This window comes from Hetaerina americana, unplaced genomic scaffold, assembly GCF_022747635.1.
Source record: "Hetaerina americana unplaced genomic scaffold, ioHetAmer1.1.p SCAF_6, whole genome shotgun sequence".
Taxonomy (NCBI): Eukaryota; Metazoa; Arthropoda; class Insecta; order Odonata; family Calopterygidae; genus Hetaerina; species Hetaerina americana.
This window is the reverse complement of record NW_027287205.1, coordinates 38274278-38289511: the sequence shown is the minus strand read 5'-3', so window position 1 is coordinate 38289511 and position 15234 is coordinate 38274278. Positions and strand designations below refer to the sequence as shown.

Sequence of the window (15234 nt, the reverse complement as noted above, 5' to 3'; positions counted from 1 at the left end):
TTGAGAAATACGTTTTAGTGTGTACACTATGTTTTTGTCAATTTTTGTCAAATGAAATTTTCCTTCAGGGTATGCATGTGTTTTTTATCAAATTTTCAAAATGATATTAATTATTTGTGCTGGTATATTAATTTTTGAAGGAGCAGTTTTCGAATTTCAGTTTTGAATGAGACAATATTTTGCTGGTCTTGCCTTTCAATGGTCTGGTTTTTAATTTTTTGGGCTGTGTAAATTATTTTAATTCAAAACTGGCTCTACCATCCTCCTGCGTTATATCTGACATGTTCAAGTTTATCTGAATGTATGGTGAAAAAAATCCAACAAAATGGAAACAGCTTTGTAAATATTGTTTCTAATATAAATTTAGGAACAATGGATTGATGTCTTAACATAAAAGCGTAGTGTATTGTAGTTGTAAAATGTCAATTGCTTCAATGCAAAATGGGATTGCTTGGTGAAGCATTCGTAATATGGCCAGTTTACTGCTGTATGGCAGTATTGAAATACTGAATTTTGTATTGATGTATCATTGTTACTAAAATTTTGGGCTGAAACAATAAAGGAAATATGTGAGCACTAGCAAACTATGCTCCACTAGAGCTATGACTCCAGTAGAATGAGAAGATATTTATAATTCTCAAAAATTTTAATGTTATCTTCCTTTTGAGATGTTTGTTTGATTGAGATTTTTGCAATCAGCATATTTTCTTTTGCACTGACAACTCAGGTCTCTTGTTGAGTGGTGAAGAATATCATATTCTGGAGCAGTCTTCATGGGTTACAGCACTACAGTGGCATCAGAATTCCAATGGAGAGATGTGGGAGTGCCTGCTAGTGGGGCGTAGCAATGGAACTGTGGCCCTTATAGATATTACACCTAACTCTGTTGAGGTGGAGGAACTTCCCCAGTGTTCCCGACAATATGGTAATTAGCCAATTAGGATTTTCCTGATTTCATACTTCTTTTATGAAAAATACTTTCATGAATGATCAATCTGTTATTTTAAAACATTTTATTGCAGCTGCTGTGACGCACATTGCTTGGTTTGATGAAGAGAAAGAGTTTGCCGTGGCTTTTGCTGATGGAATTATAAAGCTATCCAGGAAAAATCCCAATTTTCAAACTCAAGAAGTAGTAGCACATGGGGTGAGTTTAATACTGTTTTCATCTTGAAATGAATTAAATATATTTAAAATTTTTAGAGAGATTAATCTGTTATAATAGAGTAATATTTTACTGACTTACAATGATGTGGATCAATCTTAAATCTGGACCATGACAGACGCAGAAGATCAATCTTAATTTATATATTATGAAAAGAGCCAAATCAGTCTTTGTACCAGTCAGCCTTTGAGTTTGACCTTTTTAAATGTGCTCCTCATCAGAGTGTAGAAATGGTGAGGAGTATGCAGTGTGTTACCCTCCTCTTTGTGTGTGAAGTATTAAAAGTTTGGAATGTTGTCAAATCATTTGCTCAGTGGTTGTTCTACAAAGTTAAGCATGGTGGAATTAGTTATGAATATAATTAATTATTGTTTATGATACACCACACCATAAACATACAATGTGTATTTATAATCTTAACATCAATGCATATGAAACTGTTGAATTAAGTTAAAACAGTTTTTTAGACTACTCCTGTAGTTGTTATAGGAAGTGGTTCTTTCGGGTTTTCTTCCGCGTGTATCCATTTTTCGGACGATATTTCGCCAACGTTCCAGTTGGCTTCCTCAGGTCCACTGAAGTGTAGTCCCAAAGAAGGTGGAGTTTTGCCTGAGAAACGCTTACTTCACGTGGAACGGAAAATTCTACAGGCAAACAAATGGCGCTGCAATGGGGTCCCCACTCTCACCGGTGATCGCCAATCTTTTCATGGAAGCTTTTGAACGAAAAGCCTTGCAATCCTTCCACAAAATACCCAAACTCTTTGTGAGATATGTGGACGACACATTTGTAATATGGCCCCACGGAAAAGAAGAACTCCAGAAGTTCCTGCAACACCTCAACGCACAAAATGGTGCTATTAAATTCACCATGGAGATGGAAACGGACAACCGGCTGCCCTTTCTGGATGTCCTGGTCGAGAAAAAAGAAAATGGGTCTTTGGGACACTCCGTTTTTCGGAAAAAGACCCATACGGACCAATATCTCCATGCAGACTCCCATCACCACCCTCAACAAAAAGCCGGAGTAATTAAAACCTTACTCCACCGAGCATGCTCCCTCTCTGACGCTGCCTCCATTGGAAAAGAAAAACAACATCTGCTGAAAACGTTCCAGATGAATGGCTTCCGGCGTGACAACATTCTGAAGATAATGCACAGGGTGGAAGGAAAGAAGCGGATGGCCCTGGAGAGGACCGACGAGACTAGCCCTAAGGAAAAGGCGATGGCACACGCTATCCTGCCGTACGTCGCCGGAACAACGGAAAAAATTGCGAGGGCCCTCCGGAAACACAACGTCTCAGCCAGGTTCAAATGCGTAACCAAAGTGGCCAATATCCTCGTCAACGCGAAAGACCGCCTCCCAAAAGACATCGCTGGAGGAATCTACCAAATCAAATGCAGCTGCGGCAACTCCTACATCGGCCAAACATCAAGAGCGCTGAAATGCCGAGTCCAAGAACACAGAAGGGCCGTAAAAAATAGACAGTTCCAGCAGTCAGCGGTGGCTGAACATCATTGGAGTGGACCGACACATAATATTGAGTTTGACAACGCCACTTTATTGAATAAAGAAGGCCGCTACTACCCAAGGATCATCAGAGAGGCAATTGAAATTGCAAAAACGCCCAGAAATTTCAACCGCGAGGACGGCTACCCCCTCGCCAGCGCGTGGAAACGTGTCCTCAAGGATTTCAACGAATCAGAGCACACCTCCACAAAATAGGCGCCAAACGGAGGGTATATATATATTGGACCAAAACCTGCATCGGCACTTCAGTGGACCTGAGGAAGCCAACTGGAACGTTGGCGAAATATCGTCCGAAAAATGGATACACGCGGAAGAAAACCCGAAAGAACCACTTCCTACATCAATAATCTCCGCGGAAGCCTACATGGAAACCTGTAGTTGTTAGTTTATCACTTTAAAAATTGTAGCAGTTGTTACTTCCATTAAGAAAATTATGGTAAATTAATGGAGCCAGTGGTCCTCCATTCCACAAATTTTACATCCACTGTGTGTGGTCTTTCCACAGGGGTCGCTAACCTGCATCCAGTGGGATCCTCGTGGGTTGTTCCTGGCAACTGGTGGTTCGGATGGAGCTTGCAGAGTATGGAAAGAGGTTGATGAAATGTGGATCTGTGTCTATTCCCTTGCAATCCCTCATGAAGCTGCATCTTTGCAATGGTCACCATTTGTAGGTACGAACTGGAGTTTATTTGTATACATTGCCAATTACCACGATAATCTCATATAATGCTCAATTTTTTCCACAAAAATTTTTTTAAGAAAGTTGAGAATGCATATAATTCAAGGTAGTTAATGTTCAGTGTTTTTTGTGGGTCACTAGTAGATAGGGTGCGCTAGTCCTATGGCTAGAGCACTGTTCTCTTGATTGAAGGGGCTGGGTTTGTTTCTCTGGGCAGCCTAAACTTCACCCAAACCATTGCAATTTTTCGGGTACTAGATCTTCCTGGATAACCACAGGTGGCACAGGCAAGAAACTCCCCCTTACCCAGCCCAGTGGCATGTGAATATCACATCCCTATGTTGATGAAAAAATAGATAGGAAAGCAGGGGGATGAATAATGTCTTTCACATTCGTTGAAAAGCCCAACCAAATTCAGAGTTTGATGTGTATTTTGGTTAAATCATGTACACAATGAAATTCTAAGGCATTAAATGATCATATGTCTCAAAAACATGTAATTTACCTTGAACTCATGCTATATATTGAGTTTTGGAAACTTTTCTTGCACTGTCCACTTTCTTGACAGTTCCTGACATGTGGACTACAACCATCAGGATAGGCTTGGTAGCGACTAGGGATATGGAAGTATTAAAATATTTGTAGTTGCAACTATAACTTATGTGAATTATGGTTGTACTTTGCTTAGCGAGTCAACCCTAAGATGCTAGCCAAACAAGTCCTAAGCACAGACTGACTGATGCAGCAAAAACATAATCTGGGACTTCCTCTCCCCCCATCACTCATTATACTAAACATCCCTCGTTTAGCAAATCATTTTTTTTACAATATTTCTTGCTTTTTATTTGAATTACTCATTATATGAGATAGTCACTAAGCAAAGATTCATTGTATCAATAAAATGCATTAATGCTTTGTGCTTTTTAATAAATAGACCTAAACCTTGAAGGGGAACTCACATGGCTTTGCAGGTAGCAAATCTTTTTGTGAAAGCAATTTATATTGCATGCATTTCTTCTTTCTTTTGCAGGAAGGGGAGCAAAGCCACTTCTCCTTTGTGTTGGAAGTTCATATGGGAGCATAACGGTGTGGGTCCTTCCTGATAGCATTGCCGAAGAAAAGGATAAAAGTAGCCCTAAATTGGTTTTCAAATTGAATGGCCATTCATATTATCCTGTAACATCTTTGGCCATACACCATGATGGTGTGCTACTTGCATCTGGTAATGCTTGCCCTACGAATAATTCAGGTTTGATTTTTCAGAAAAATCTATTGGTGTTGTTCATTAGAGCTCCAGCAACTCTTAAATAGTGCAGTTCCCTTCTTAATTTGTGTTTTTTAAATGAGTTTGATGATTTTAAGTTTGTGTCTTGTGGATAAATAAATAATTTATTTCCTTCCTATATTAGTGTCAGTTAGTAGAATGTGTGTGGTATGCTCTCTTTAGTTTACATTTTCGTTGCTGGGGCAATAACTATTAGGTATTTTAATATCTATTAAGCATTTGGTATGAAAGCAAACTTAATATTTATTTAGTAATTATTATAGGATAGATGTCAGTTTTCTGCTGTTTTTGCATCAGCACCAACTCCAGGTTTAACCTTAACTACTTATCCTTTTTCTTTAATTCAAGTTTCATTCTTATTAACATATGATGAAAGGCCAGTTATTAAACGTTTGATGAAACCTGCCAAATCTAATTTTATATTAGGTTCTCCTTATTTGAGAGTAAAATCTATCAAAACTCTCTTTGATCAGTGCTGTTCTTGTGAGAACATACATCCTCAATTGAAATGTGGAGTTAATTAGAAAGCACTTCAATGCCAAATTTAATATGAAAAGCTGTTGGTGTTTTAAATTAGACCCTAGTGAGCTTCAATTTTGGCTCATCAATATTTTTAAAAATTGTAATTAATCTGAAAAATCATTGTTAATTCCCATTACTACTTCCCTCTTACCTCAAATGGCATTGCACCATTCTACTGAGAGGAAATGCAAAATTTCCCGATTTTAACACTTCTGTTCTTTCTGCTTTACAATCCACTTCCCTTGCATCTGTATAAAACTGTGCTGTGTGTAATGCAGCCATACTTTTTGATTGATGCATGCCAGTTTTTTATTAACATCAAGTAATCACAGCTCAGCATGCCAGTGCAGTGAGAACTGAACATTGAAATATTTTCAACCACTTAAATCTCATCAAATTTTGCCTCAATCCTCACCTAACTATTGCCCGGGAGAACATTTGGGAAGAATTAGGTGTCAGTCTCTGAGAAATATGAAATTCTGGATCAGTACAGCTAGAATAACAGAACTAAATTCAACATCAGTAAGAAAGTGTGAATAAAACACTTGAGTAAAATACTTTAATTGATTTTATCGAGCTGATTCCACATTTGCTGTCCTCTTCAAAAGTCTGTTGGTAGTCATGGATATGCTAAGAATTCGAGTAAGGTTTGGATTATGTTCATTACATTGGCATTCAGTGGCTGAGAGGCACTTGGGGCCCAATATTTTTGTATATGCCTAAACAGCTAGTGTGTCTGCCAGCCATTTAATTCAAAGGATTGCTGGAGAGGCCACGACAGTATCTTTTAACAGAGTCATTCACTTATGTGCATTAAAATACAACAATTTTTAAGCATAAAAATCATTTGCCTCGACCTGGATATGAAGCCTTGATACCCACCTGAGTGCTTCTACCTGTTAAGCTGCTGAGGTATCCTCTTACACTTTGAAAGTTTCTCGGTCAAGGCAAATGTTTTTTACACTTCAAAATTATTGCATTTTAGCAGCCATTGAATGTCAACATAATGAAAGTTTTCACCTTTTCCTAATTCTCAGTGTGCTATCAACTGCCTTCATCTCTTTTAAAATGGTATACATTCTCACTCTTAATGCCTTAGTGCTAATAATCCAGTTTTTATTACACCAATTAAGAGGTTTATGTATGTTGAAGTACTACACTTATGTGAGTGAATGTAAGGAGCCTGTTAAATTAGTAAATATCATTAAACATCACACCAATACAGCTCACTATTACTACTTTTATAATTAAAGTGCATACGTATGTCTATGTTTTACAGCATAGAATAAACCATGGTTGACTTAAGGCTCAGAGTAAATCATGTTGAGCGAATGTTGACCTTACCAGAACATCCCACTTCCTGTCCCATTTAGGCATCTGCAGTCTCTCACTGCCTCATATATCCTTTCATCAAATTAGCTCTTGCACCTTTATCATACTCTATCTGCACAACCTTTCTGCAATATTCTTTGTTAATGGATTTGGCACATGTCCAGCATATGGCTATGAGTGAAGTCTTCTTCTGTGTTCCACCTGGGCAGATATTCAGGTGTCAACATTTTGATAGCTGACTCTGAATGGAAATGGTAACACCTAAATACCTGACTCAGTGGTATACCCATGAAGACTTCATGTGCTCTTAGTTATTTAATTATAGAATTGTCCATTTCACAGTCATTTGTGCTTCCTTTTCCATGAATTGATGTTTTTGGGATCTAAGACAAGAATTCAATAGTCTTGACTCTAATTATATTGGGTAATTTCATAGCATATTCCTACCATGTACTTTTAAAATTCTAATGGGCAATGTTTTGCTTTACCAGTTCAGTGAAACCTTTGAAAGGTAGAATCTTCATTTGTCACAAACTTGTTGAGGCTAGATAGGGATTGCACCATGCAGTGATAATTTTACTCTTTAATTTAGTGCCAATAAAATACAGGATGTGGACAAGAAGCATTTTAAGCTGTGTTTTTGTTTGAGTAAGCTGCATTAGCATCCTTGAAAGGGAGAAATAAGACTGAAAAGAAAGGTTTTTAAGTAGTTAGTTGTTAGTTTTAATTTTTTTTATAATTCAAACACAAAGCATGGTCCGAAAGCCCTCTTGTCTTGCCAGCAGAAGAAGGCTGTAGAACAGTAGCTTGATTAGTGATACCTGTTGTGAAGTAAAATGAGTAGCTGTGCAGCATTCAGTTATCTTTTCAAGGTCACTAATTTTCTTTGAGCGAATAAACTTAGTGCTAGGAAACTAAGGTAAGACAGGAGTGGCCACAACGAACTTTTGAGAGGTGTGGGGATTTTAGGGAAACTGGATCGATTGCTGTTAGTTTAATTCTACATGTATGATCCATAGACCATGAAATTTTTAGTCAAATTTTCCACATCCATAATTTTGCTCATCTAATATGGAAAATGTAGCCATGGCAGGGGAAGAGAAGTTGTTGGAAGGAATTTAAAGAATGCGAGACAGGTGGATGCAGTTAATAGAGGGGAGAGAGCTGGGAAATCAAGGGAGGAAGAGGAAAAGAATAGGTATTTTGTATGGAGTCAAGGGAGGTTAAAAGTATTTTTGTTAAAAAAATAATGATTTTAATGAGGTATTTTAGTGCATTTAGTGTCTTGTTAAAGAGGGCTAAGAAGTGTAGCAATGTATAGACCCTTGTTCTGACAAAAACAAACTTTGAGCACTCTACTGTTATTAAAATGTGTATAAATGTGCATTAAAAATGACAGATTAATAACAAATGATCCATTGTGATTCTGGCATCAATGATTTGCCTTAAATCACTTTTTAAATTTGTAATAAACTGCCATATTTTCCTAATAATGAGAAAGTTGTTCGTCAACTTATTACTTTTGAATAAATTTAAATTTCAAAAATCTTCCTTGTATACTTCTGTTAATAAAATGTACAATAAATGTTTTTTCCTGGGAATCATACTTGATCCCTCGTGCTTCTATAATCAGTGAATTTGATGAAGTCCTTTTTGAAATGTCTCATAAACTAACAGATTTTTTCTATCAATTGGTTATGTTGTTCCTCAGTTTATTAATTTTTGATATATTTCCATTGAAGAAGTAAAAATAGTATGCATGAAATTTTAATATTTTCCTTCTTAATACAATTTAATTTTTATTTAACTATTGGGTGTGTTTAATAATGAGTTATCTTTACCTGTCAGCCACTTATAAAAATGGCCTAATATTAATTTAATTTATGGTTACAGGAAGTGCTAAAGGTTCAAGTTCACTGGTTAACATATGGTCACTCCAGAGTGGTTCTCTTCTCCAGACAGTCAATGGCAATGGGGGAGTCCACAGTTTGAGTTGGCTTGGGAATGCTGGTTTAGCTGTTTGTTTTTCGCGTTCTAAGGTTGGTATTTTTACTGTCACATAACATCAGGAAATGTGTCAAAAATGTCTATTTAAGCATCTATTTTGTTTTGTCAAAAAATTCCTTTGTTTTTAATTGCATTTTCTGAAATCAAGGAGAACCATATTAGGGTAAAGGTTTTAAGAAAATCAAAAGTTAGATGAGTCAGTAATAAATTGTTAAATATATGTATTTATAAATAATTTTTCTGTTAGTATTGATTAAAGTAATGTTGAAAAAAATTACTGAGGTAGACTTAATAATGGAAAGGATATTGCTATCAATGACCTTTTCTCTTTGAACCATAACATATTTGTAATGTTTGCACTTTTAAAATTTTTCCTTGTGTTATGGTGTTAAATGTTTTTTTATATAGATGGCATATGAGGGTATAACAATACGTAGGTAACAATGTGTTCTGGTACCAATGGAAAATATATGTTGGTGGTCCTGGTATTGCAAAGCTGCAATATATAGAAAATGTTTTAAAATGCCAAACCCTGGGTATGTTGCCCATTCATACTGATATCCCATGCAATCCCATCCCCTAAAGCAATGCAAATGATGGGTGATCATTGAGCACAAACAGGTAGCCCCTCTGTGACCCCTTACTTCTTTATTGTTATTCAAAATATCAGTTTTTCTGAAAATATTGAATCAGACAATGCCATTAATTACCAGCATTGGTTGACGTGCATTGAGTCAGCTGTATTTGTTTATACTTTGTGAGGTTTCATATGCTCTTAATTTGCTTCATGGATAGTGCAATATTTTTTTATCTGTAAACAACTTGCTTGCTAGCTTTTCAGAAAAGTAAAGATTATATTTCAAAAATCATTTTTTCAATGACAAAACATTTATATGGATTTCCCGGACTTTCCATAGTGATTGGATGTATAAAATGGGAATAAAATGTATTCTTAGTGTCTTAAAAGTGGGTCCATTCTCCCAAGGTAAGGAATCTGAATGATCGTATTGAAGTTATGATTTATGATTTTATCAAAATTTGCTCTGTCTTCATTTCCACTCCGTTGATATTACCAAAGATTAAGGTTGTTGATGCTATGAAACTCAATTTTGCCATTGAAACCTTAGACCATTATTTCATTTTTTCTTTGCAATGTCTTCCAGGATGTTTGGCTTGTGCAGTACACTATGCAGACATTACTGGAGAACCATGTGTTGGCTGCTTGTCGTAACTCGCTCCTTAGTCACTCTGTAGTGGGTCTCCACCAGGCATCGTGCTTGAGGACTCTGCTCTCATCCCTGCCAGTCATAATGCAGGAACAGTACCAGTATGAGAAGTCATCAGTCATGAATGGGGATCAGCTAGTTCACAGCATGCACCTCAAGTGCCTAGCCGCTCTTGCTCTATCTCTTCGCTTGGATGAAGTTTTGTGCTACCCTCTGCTGTCTCCCAATCATGAAAATAGATACTCACCAGGTTAGAATATGGCACGTGTGCCAATAGATTAACCAAAAAACACACTTATCAACCTGAAGGTTGGTTTGTTATGTGTGGGTAGTGTTCACCTAGTACTAAGCCCTATGGCATGTGAAATGGGCACTTCAGGATAGTTTATTATGCTGTGCTTCCTGTAGTTTCCCTGGAAGATCTTGTTCTCAAAAATTCATATAGCTTGAGTGAGTGCCCAGAGGTGTCTCCCTGAATCAAATCTGGTCCCACCAGTAGGGACGTAAGCCATTGCTCTACCCATTGGAGTATCACATCCCTGACCAATTTAACAATATTATTATTTTGATTTTATTCTTGATTTTCTGCTGTCCCAAAAAATGAAATGGTGAAGAATTAACCTTTTATTTGTTAAGATTTTCTTTTCAAAGAGATCTTCATTGGAGTTTGACATATTCAGTCTCTTATTGTGAATTTTTGTCATCATAGTTAACTTTTCATTCTCTCTTCTCAAGTGGCATCTTTTACTGATCTTGTAGGTAAGTGAATTACTCAGGAATAACATCCTGCAACTTTGTGTAGCGTTGGATGTAAAGGTCTCCGTATCTTAGCGTGGACATCATGTAGACATTTATTTAGTCTAAGAATTTATTTACCATGTACCTAGCGACAACCACTCTCCTAAAAATATATGAGCTTCTAAACGAGATAGCAAGGCATTAAGAATTATGTAGAAGGTGGCATTCATGGATTCGAGATGTGCTGCTGTCAATTTGTAATCAGAATTGATGAGGTTAGAACTTTTTTTTATATGTGCAAGGCATTTTTCAAAAGTGAGGGCCAGCTGATAATAATGTGAGACAGGCAACAAAGGGCTGTATTTCGTATACGCAGTAGCTTTTAGTAATTAGCTGCAAACTGTTTAATCAGAATTATAGTGTTTACCATACCAGTAGCTATGATTGATAATGGCTGCAATAATAATCAATTATGCATGTCCATACATAGCTGTCCTGCCAATTCTTTAGAAGATGCATCAAACTAAAAGGTGACCTTTTTGATCACCTCCCATTCCTTAGGGCTGAAACTTTTCATCTGTTGACCTCATCCTTCCTTCCTTCTAATGGGATCATCTTTAGAAGCAACTTGGTTCTCAATGGTTTGAAAATAGTTAGGAGATAGCAAGGAGAAAACAGCTGTGTAAAACAGTTTGAAATCTCAGATTTTTATCAAAATGGGGTAGAAAAGCCTGATCCTGAGTATTTGAAATCCTTAAAAATCAATAATGACTAGTTAGAAAAATAGGTTCCTGTAAATAATAAGTCGTTCATAGATTTTTTATTTCTTTGCATTTTTCACAGAGCAACGTATTTACTTTTACTTGAAACGTGCCTCTTGCATGAAGTTACAAGTACTAATTTTTAACAGTTAAAGTGTGATGATTTTATTGTAAAGGGAAAAATATCAGCTTAATATCTCTTGTATATAAATGCCTTTTATACTTTCTCGGGAAAAGAGGATGAAGAATGGTACTGGACAATTGCATAGGAGTGTAGTAAAACAAATAAACATTTTTGATGGCTGGGTGATGGCAAGCCCAGCAAGGAAAGGTAGCAGTGCAACCACAACAAAGTCCCCAAGCAGAAGTGAGAAAAGATGCAGGATACAGAGGATATTAGAATAAATGAATATTTGGGCACATAACTCTTAGGGCACTGGCATATTGTCATCCCAAACCCCTTCCGCCCTCCTCTTTGTATATCTCCTCTATGGAATTCAGACTTTCATACCTAGCTGTGGGCATACCGAAAGCATGCTAATGGCCCAATTAATGCCTACAGCTTATTATACTGTATCATAGTATCCCTATTGCTCACACTCCCACACTTAACCTTAGCTTGTTGAGTTGCAGCTTGTGTAGCAGTTTTCATAGGAAGAAATTCAGTGCTATTGTTAATGAACATATTGCAAAAGGACAAGGATGTCTTCTGCACCAAATGAAGAGAGTAATGCTTAATTCTCCAATCTATATATATAAAGGAGAGTGTTTGTTTGTATGTATGTAATTTGTTTACTTTTTTGCTGTCATAGAAACAGCAGTTTTCCAACTATGCCAGCAGGATAATTTTGCAAGAACACTATTGTATTCAGAATTGCCGAGATATTATTCGTGGAATACATCAAGGAAAGTCTTTTGTAGAAGAAAAATGGGCAACTTTGATCCTGAGAATAATATTTATTCATGTGACGCATTGTGCCGAGTCTACACAGTCCATCCTAACAACGCCGAATGTTATTTTTTAAGAATGCTTCTACATACCATTAGAGGACCTCGCTCATTTGCAGAATTAAGAACGGTAAACGGAGAAATATGTGAGACATTCAGAGAAGCTTGCCAGAATTTAGGGTTGCTAGAAGGAGATCAACACTGGGATGACTCATTGCGAGAGGCCAGTTTGATATCTCTTCCAGGACAAATCCGAATTTTGTTTGCCATCATAATAACCTCCTGTAATCCATCTAACTCAAAAACAATATGGGAAAAATATAAAGAATCAATGAGTGAGGATATACTGGCTAAAGTTCGAAGTGAAAATCCTACATTGGATATTACGTTTAACTCCGACATTTTTAATAAAACTTTGATTATTTTGGAGGAAAAGTGTATCACCATGGTTAACAAGACTTTAGTGGAACTCGGTCTTTTTGCACCTGTACAAGATCAACAGGGTGTATTTTATCCAGATTATATACGTGAAACTAGCTACAATGTCTTAGACTTAGAAGCATACATCGCGGATAAAAAGCCACTTCTTAATGAAGATCAGAAATTCACGTACGAAACAATAATGGATCAAGTGGATAAACAAGGAGGTATCATTTTTCTTGATGCTGCTGGTGGCACGGGAAAAACATTTTTAATTAATTTAGTTCTCGCTGAAATCAGGGTTCATGGAGAAATTGCTCTAGCCGTTGCATCTTCAGGTATTGCAGCGACATTAATGGAAGGAGGAAGAACAGCCCACTCTGCCCTTAAGTTGCCACTTAATATTTCCCGACAAGAAAATCCCACATGTCATATAAATAAAACAAGCGGCCAGGCACAAGTTCTTATAGAATGTAAATTGATAGTATGCGATGAGTGTACGATGGCTCATAAAAAATCTCTTGAGGCCCTTAACGCAACACTTCAAGATCTTAGAGGAAACTGCAGTTTAATGGGAGGAGCTCTGGTACTCCTGTGTGGAGACTTCCATCAAACTCTGCCTGTCATTCCAAAATCGACTCCAGCCGATGAAATTTATGCCTGTTTAAAACATTCTGTTCTATGGAATCATATCCAAGAAATTAGCCTTAAACAAAACATGCGAATCGTCTTAAGAGATGGGAATCCTCAAAATTTTGCAAATAAACTTTTGGAGATTGGAGAAGATAGATTAGTTATTGAAGCATCTGGTATGATAAAATTGTCATCAGATTTATGTGTATCGGTGAAAACTGTCCGCAATATGATACAAGCAGTCTATCCCAACGTTAATCAAAATTATAAAAATTTAGAATGGTTGCGAGTAAGAGCCATTCTTGCTCCTAAGAACGATGATGTTAATGAAATTAACAAGGAGATACTAGCCATGCTGCCAGGAGACGTGATTGAATATAAATCGGTTGATACCGTAGTGGATGCTGACGAAGCCGTCAATTATCCAACGGAATTCTTAAATTCACTTGATCCAGCTGGATTGCCACAACATCGCCTTATACTTAAAGTAGGATCTCCAATCATTTTATTGCGAAATTTAGATCCACCAAAACTCTGCAATGGGACACGATTGTGTATGACAAAATTAATGAAAAATATAATCCAGGCAGTCATTTTAACTGGAAAAGGAAAAGGTGAAATAATTTTTATTCCACGGATACCTCTAATCCCAACTGATCTTCCCTTCAGCTTTAAAAGATTACAGTTTCCAGTCCGGCTAGCTTTATCAATTACCATTAATAAATCACAGGGACAGTCTTTAAAGTTTTGTGGTGTTGATCTAAGATCGCCATGCTTTAGCCACGGGCAACTTTATGTTGCTTGCTCCAGAGTAGGTTCGCCTAAAAATTTATATATTCTTTCTCCTGGATATGAAACAAAAAATGTAGTTTATAAACAGGTGTTAAATAAAAAAGATTCTTAAATTTGTATGAAGTAGTGTATTATTGTACTTTATAATTTGTTGTTTTTATTTATGTAGTATATTTATATTATTGTTTCTCCCTAACCCGTGCAAAGCCGGGTATTCAGCTAGTCCTTAATAAGATTCATTATTATATTATCGTAGATGGTCAACTCAATGGTTTCTTAACCCTTGATATAATTAGGAAATCAATGATTTCTCTTCTCCTCCTACTGACCAAGAAGCCTCTCCAACATCCATGCCACATGACCTGGACCAAAGCATTCCCAGGAATAAATTTTGGTGATTCATTCCTGGGTATGCAGTGGAGAAAGGCATGGCAGAGTTCAGTCGAGAATGTGAAATGGGAGGTCTGTTCTAAAACTTCCTGAACTTTTTTATAACAAAAAAATACTTCACTAAAAAATTATTGGTCTTGGTTCCCTTATAAGGTAGTCTGCTCCCCAATGTATACACTTTTATCCGAATGATGTTTCTTTTTTTTTGATACAGTCCTGGAATGCTGGAAAATCTTTTTCCTTTGAGTGAGCTTTTAATTTGGGGAACAGGAAAAAGTCACACGGGGCCAGGTCTGCTGAGTAGGGTGGGTAGGGAAGCACAGTGGTCTTGTTTTTGGCTAAAAATTCCCAAGTTCTGAGAGACGAATAAGCTGGCATGTTGTCGTGATGAAAAACATGCACGGCTCCTCCAAAGTTCAGACCCGTTTCACCTAATTCACTCTCTTAGGCATACTCAAGTGTTGACTGTCAGGTGTTAAGTAGGTATCTAAGATGCACAACCCCCTTTGCATTGAAAAAAGTCAACATCACCTTGACATTTGAGCAAACTGAGTGAGCTTTTTTGGGGTGGGTGGATGTTTCACCAATCCATTGTGAAGATTGCACTTTTGTTCCTATTTCATAGCCATAAACCCATGACTCATCACCTGTTATGATCCTGGACCAAAAGGTTTCATCCTCATAGGCTCAAACAATTCCTGAGAGACTTGAAATTCTGGCCTGTTATCATCAGGCAAGGCACGAATTTGGTGGTGACTCAATGTATTATCTTCAATTTTTAATCAGAATTTCATAGCAAAAATCAA

The 15234-nt window shown here is 36.9% G+C and overlaps 1 protein-coding gene across 1 annotated transcript in view; it reads left to right on the top strand.

The window, feature by feature from the left end:
• The window catches only part of LOC139695406 (probable E3 ubiquitin-protein ligase HERC1), a 132131-nt gene that overhangs the window by 89936 nt on the left and 26961 nt on the right, over positions 1 to 15234 (top strand). Inside the window, exons 53-58 of the mRNA XM_071594142.1 lie at positions 728 to 925; positions 1023 to 1147; positions 3201 to 3366; positions 4405 to 4596; positions 8407 to 8552; positions 9684 to 9996. Of these exons, the coding sequence (XP_071450243.1) occupies positions 728 to 925; positions 1023 to 1147; positions 3201 to 3366; positions 4405 to 4596; positions 8407 to 8552; positions 9684 to 9996 (1140 nt within the window). The remainder of the gene's footprint in view (positions 1 to 727; positions 926 to 1022; positions 1148 to 3200; positions 3367 to 4404; positions 4597 to 8406; positions 8553 to 9683; positions 9997 to 15234) is intronic.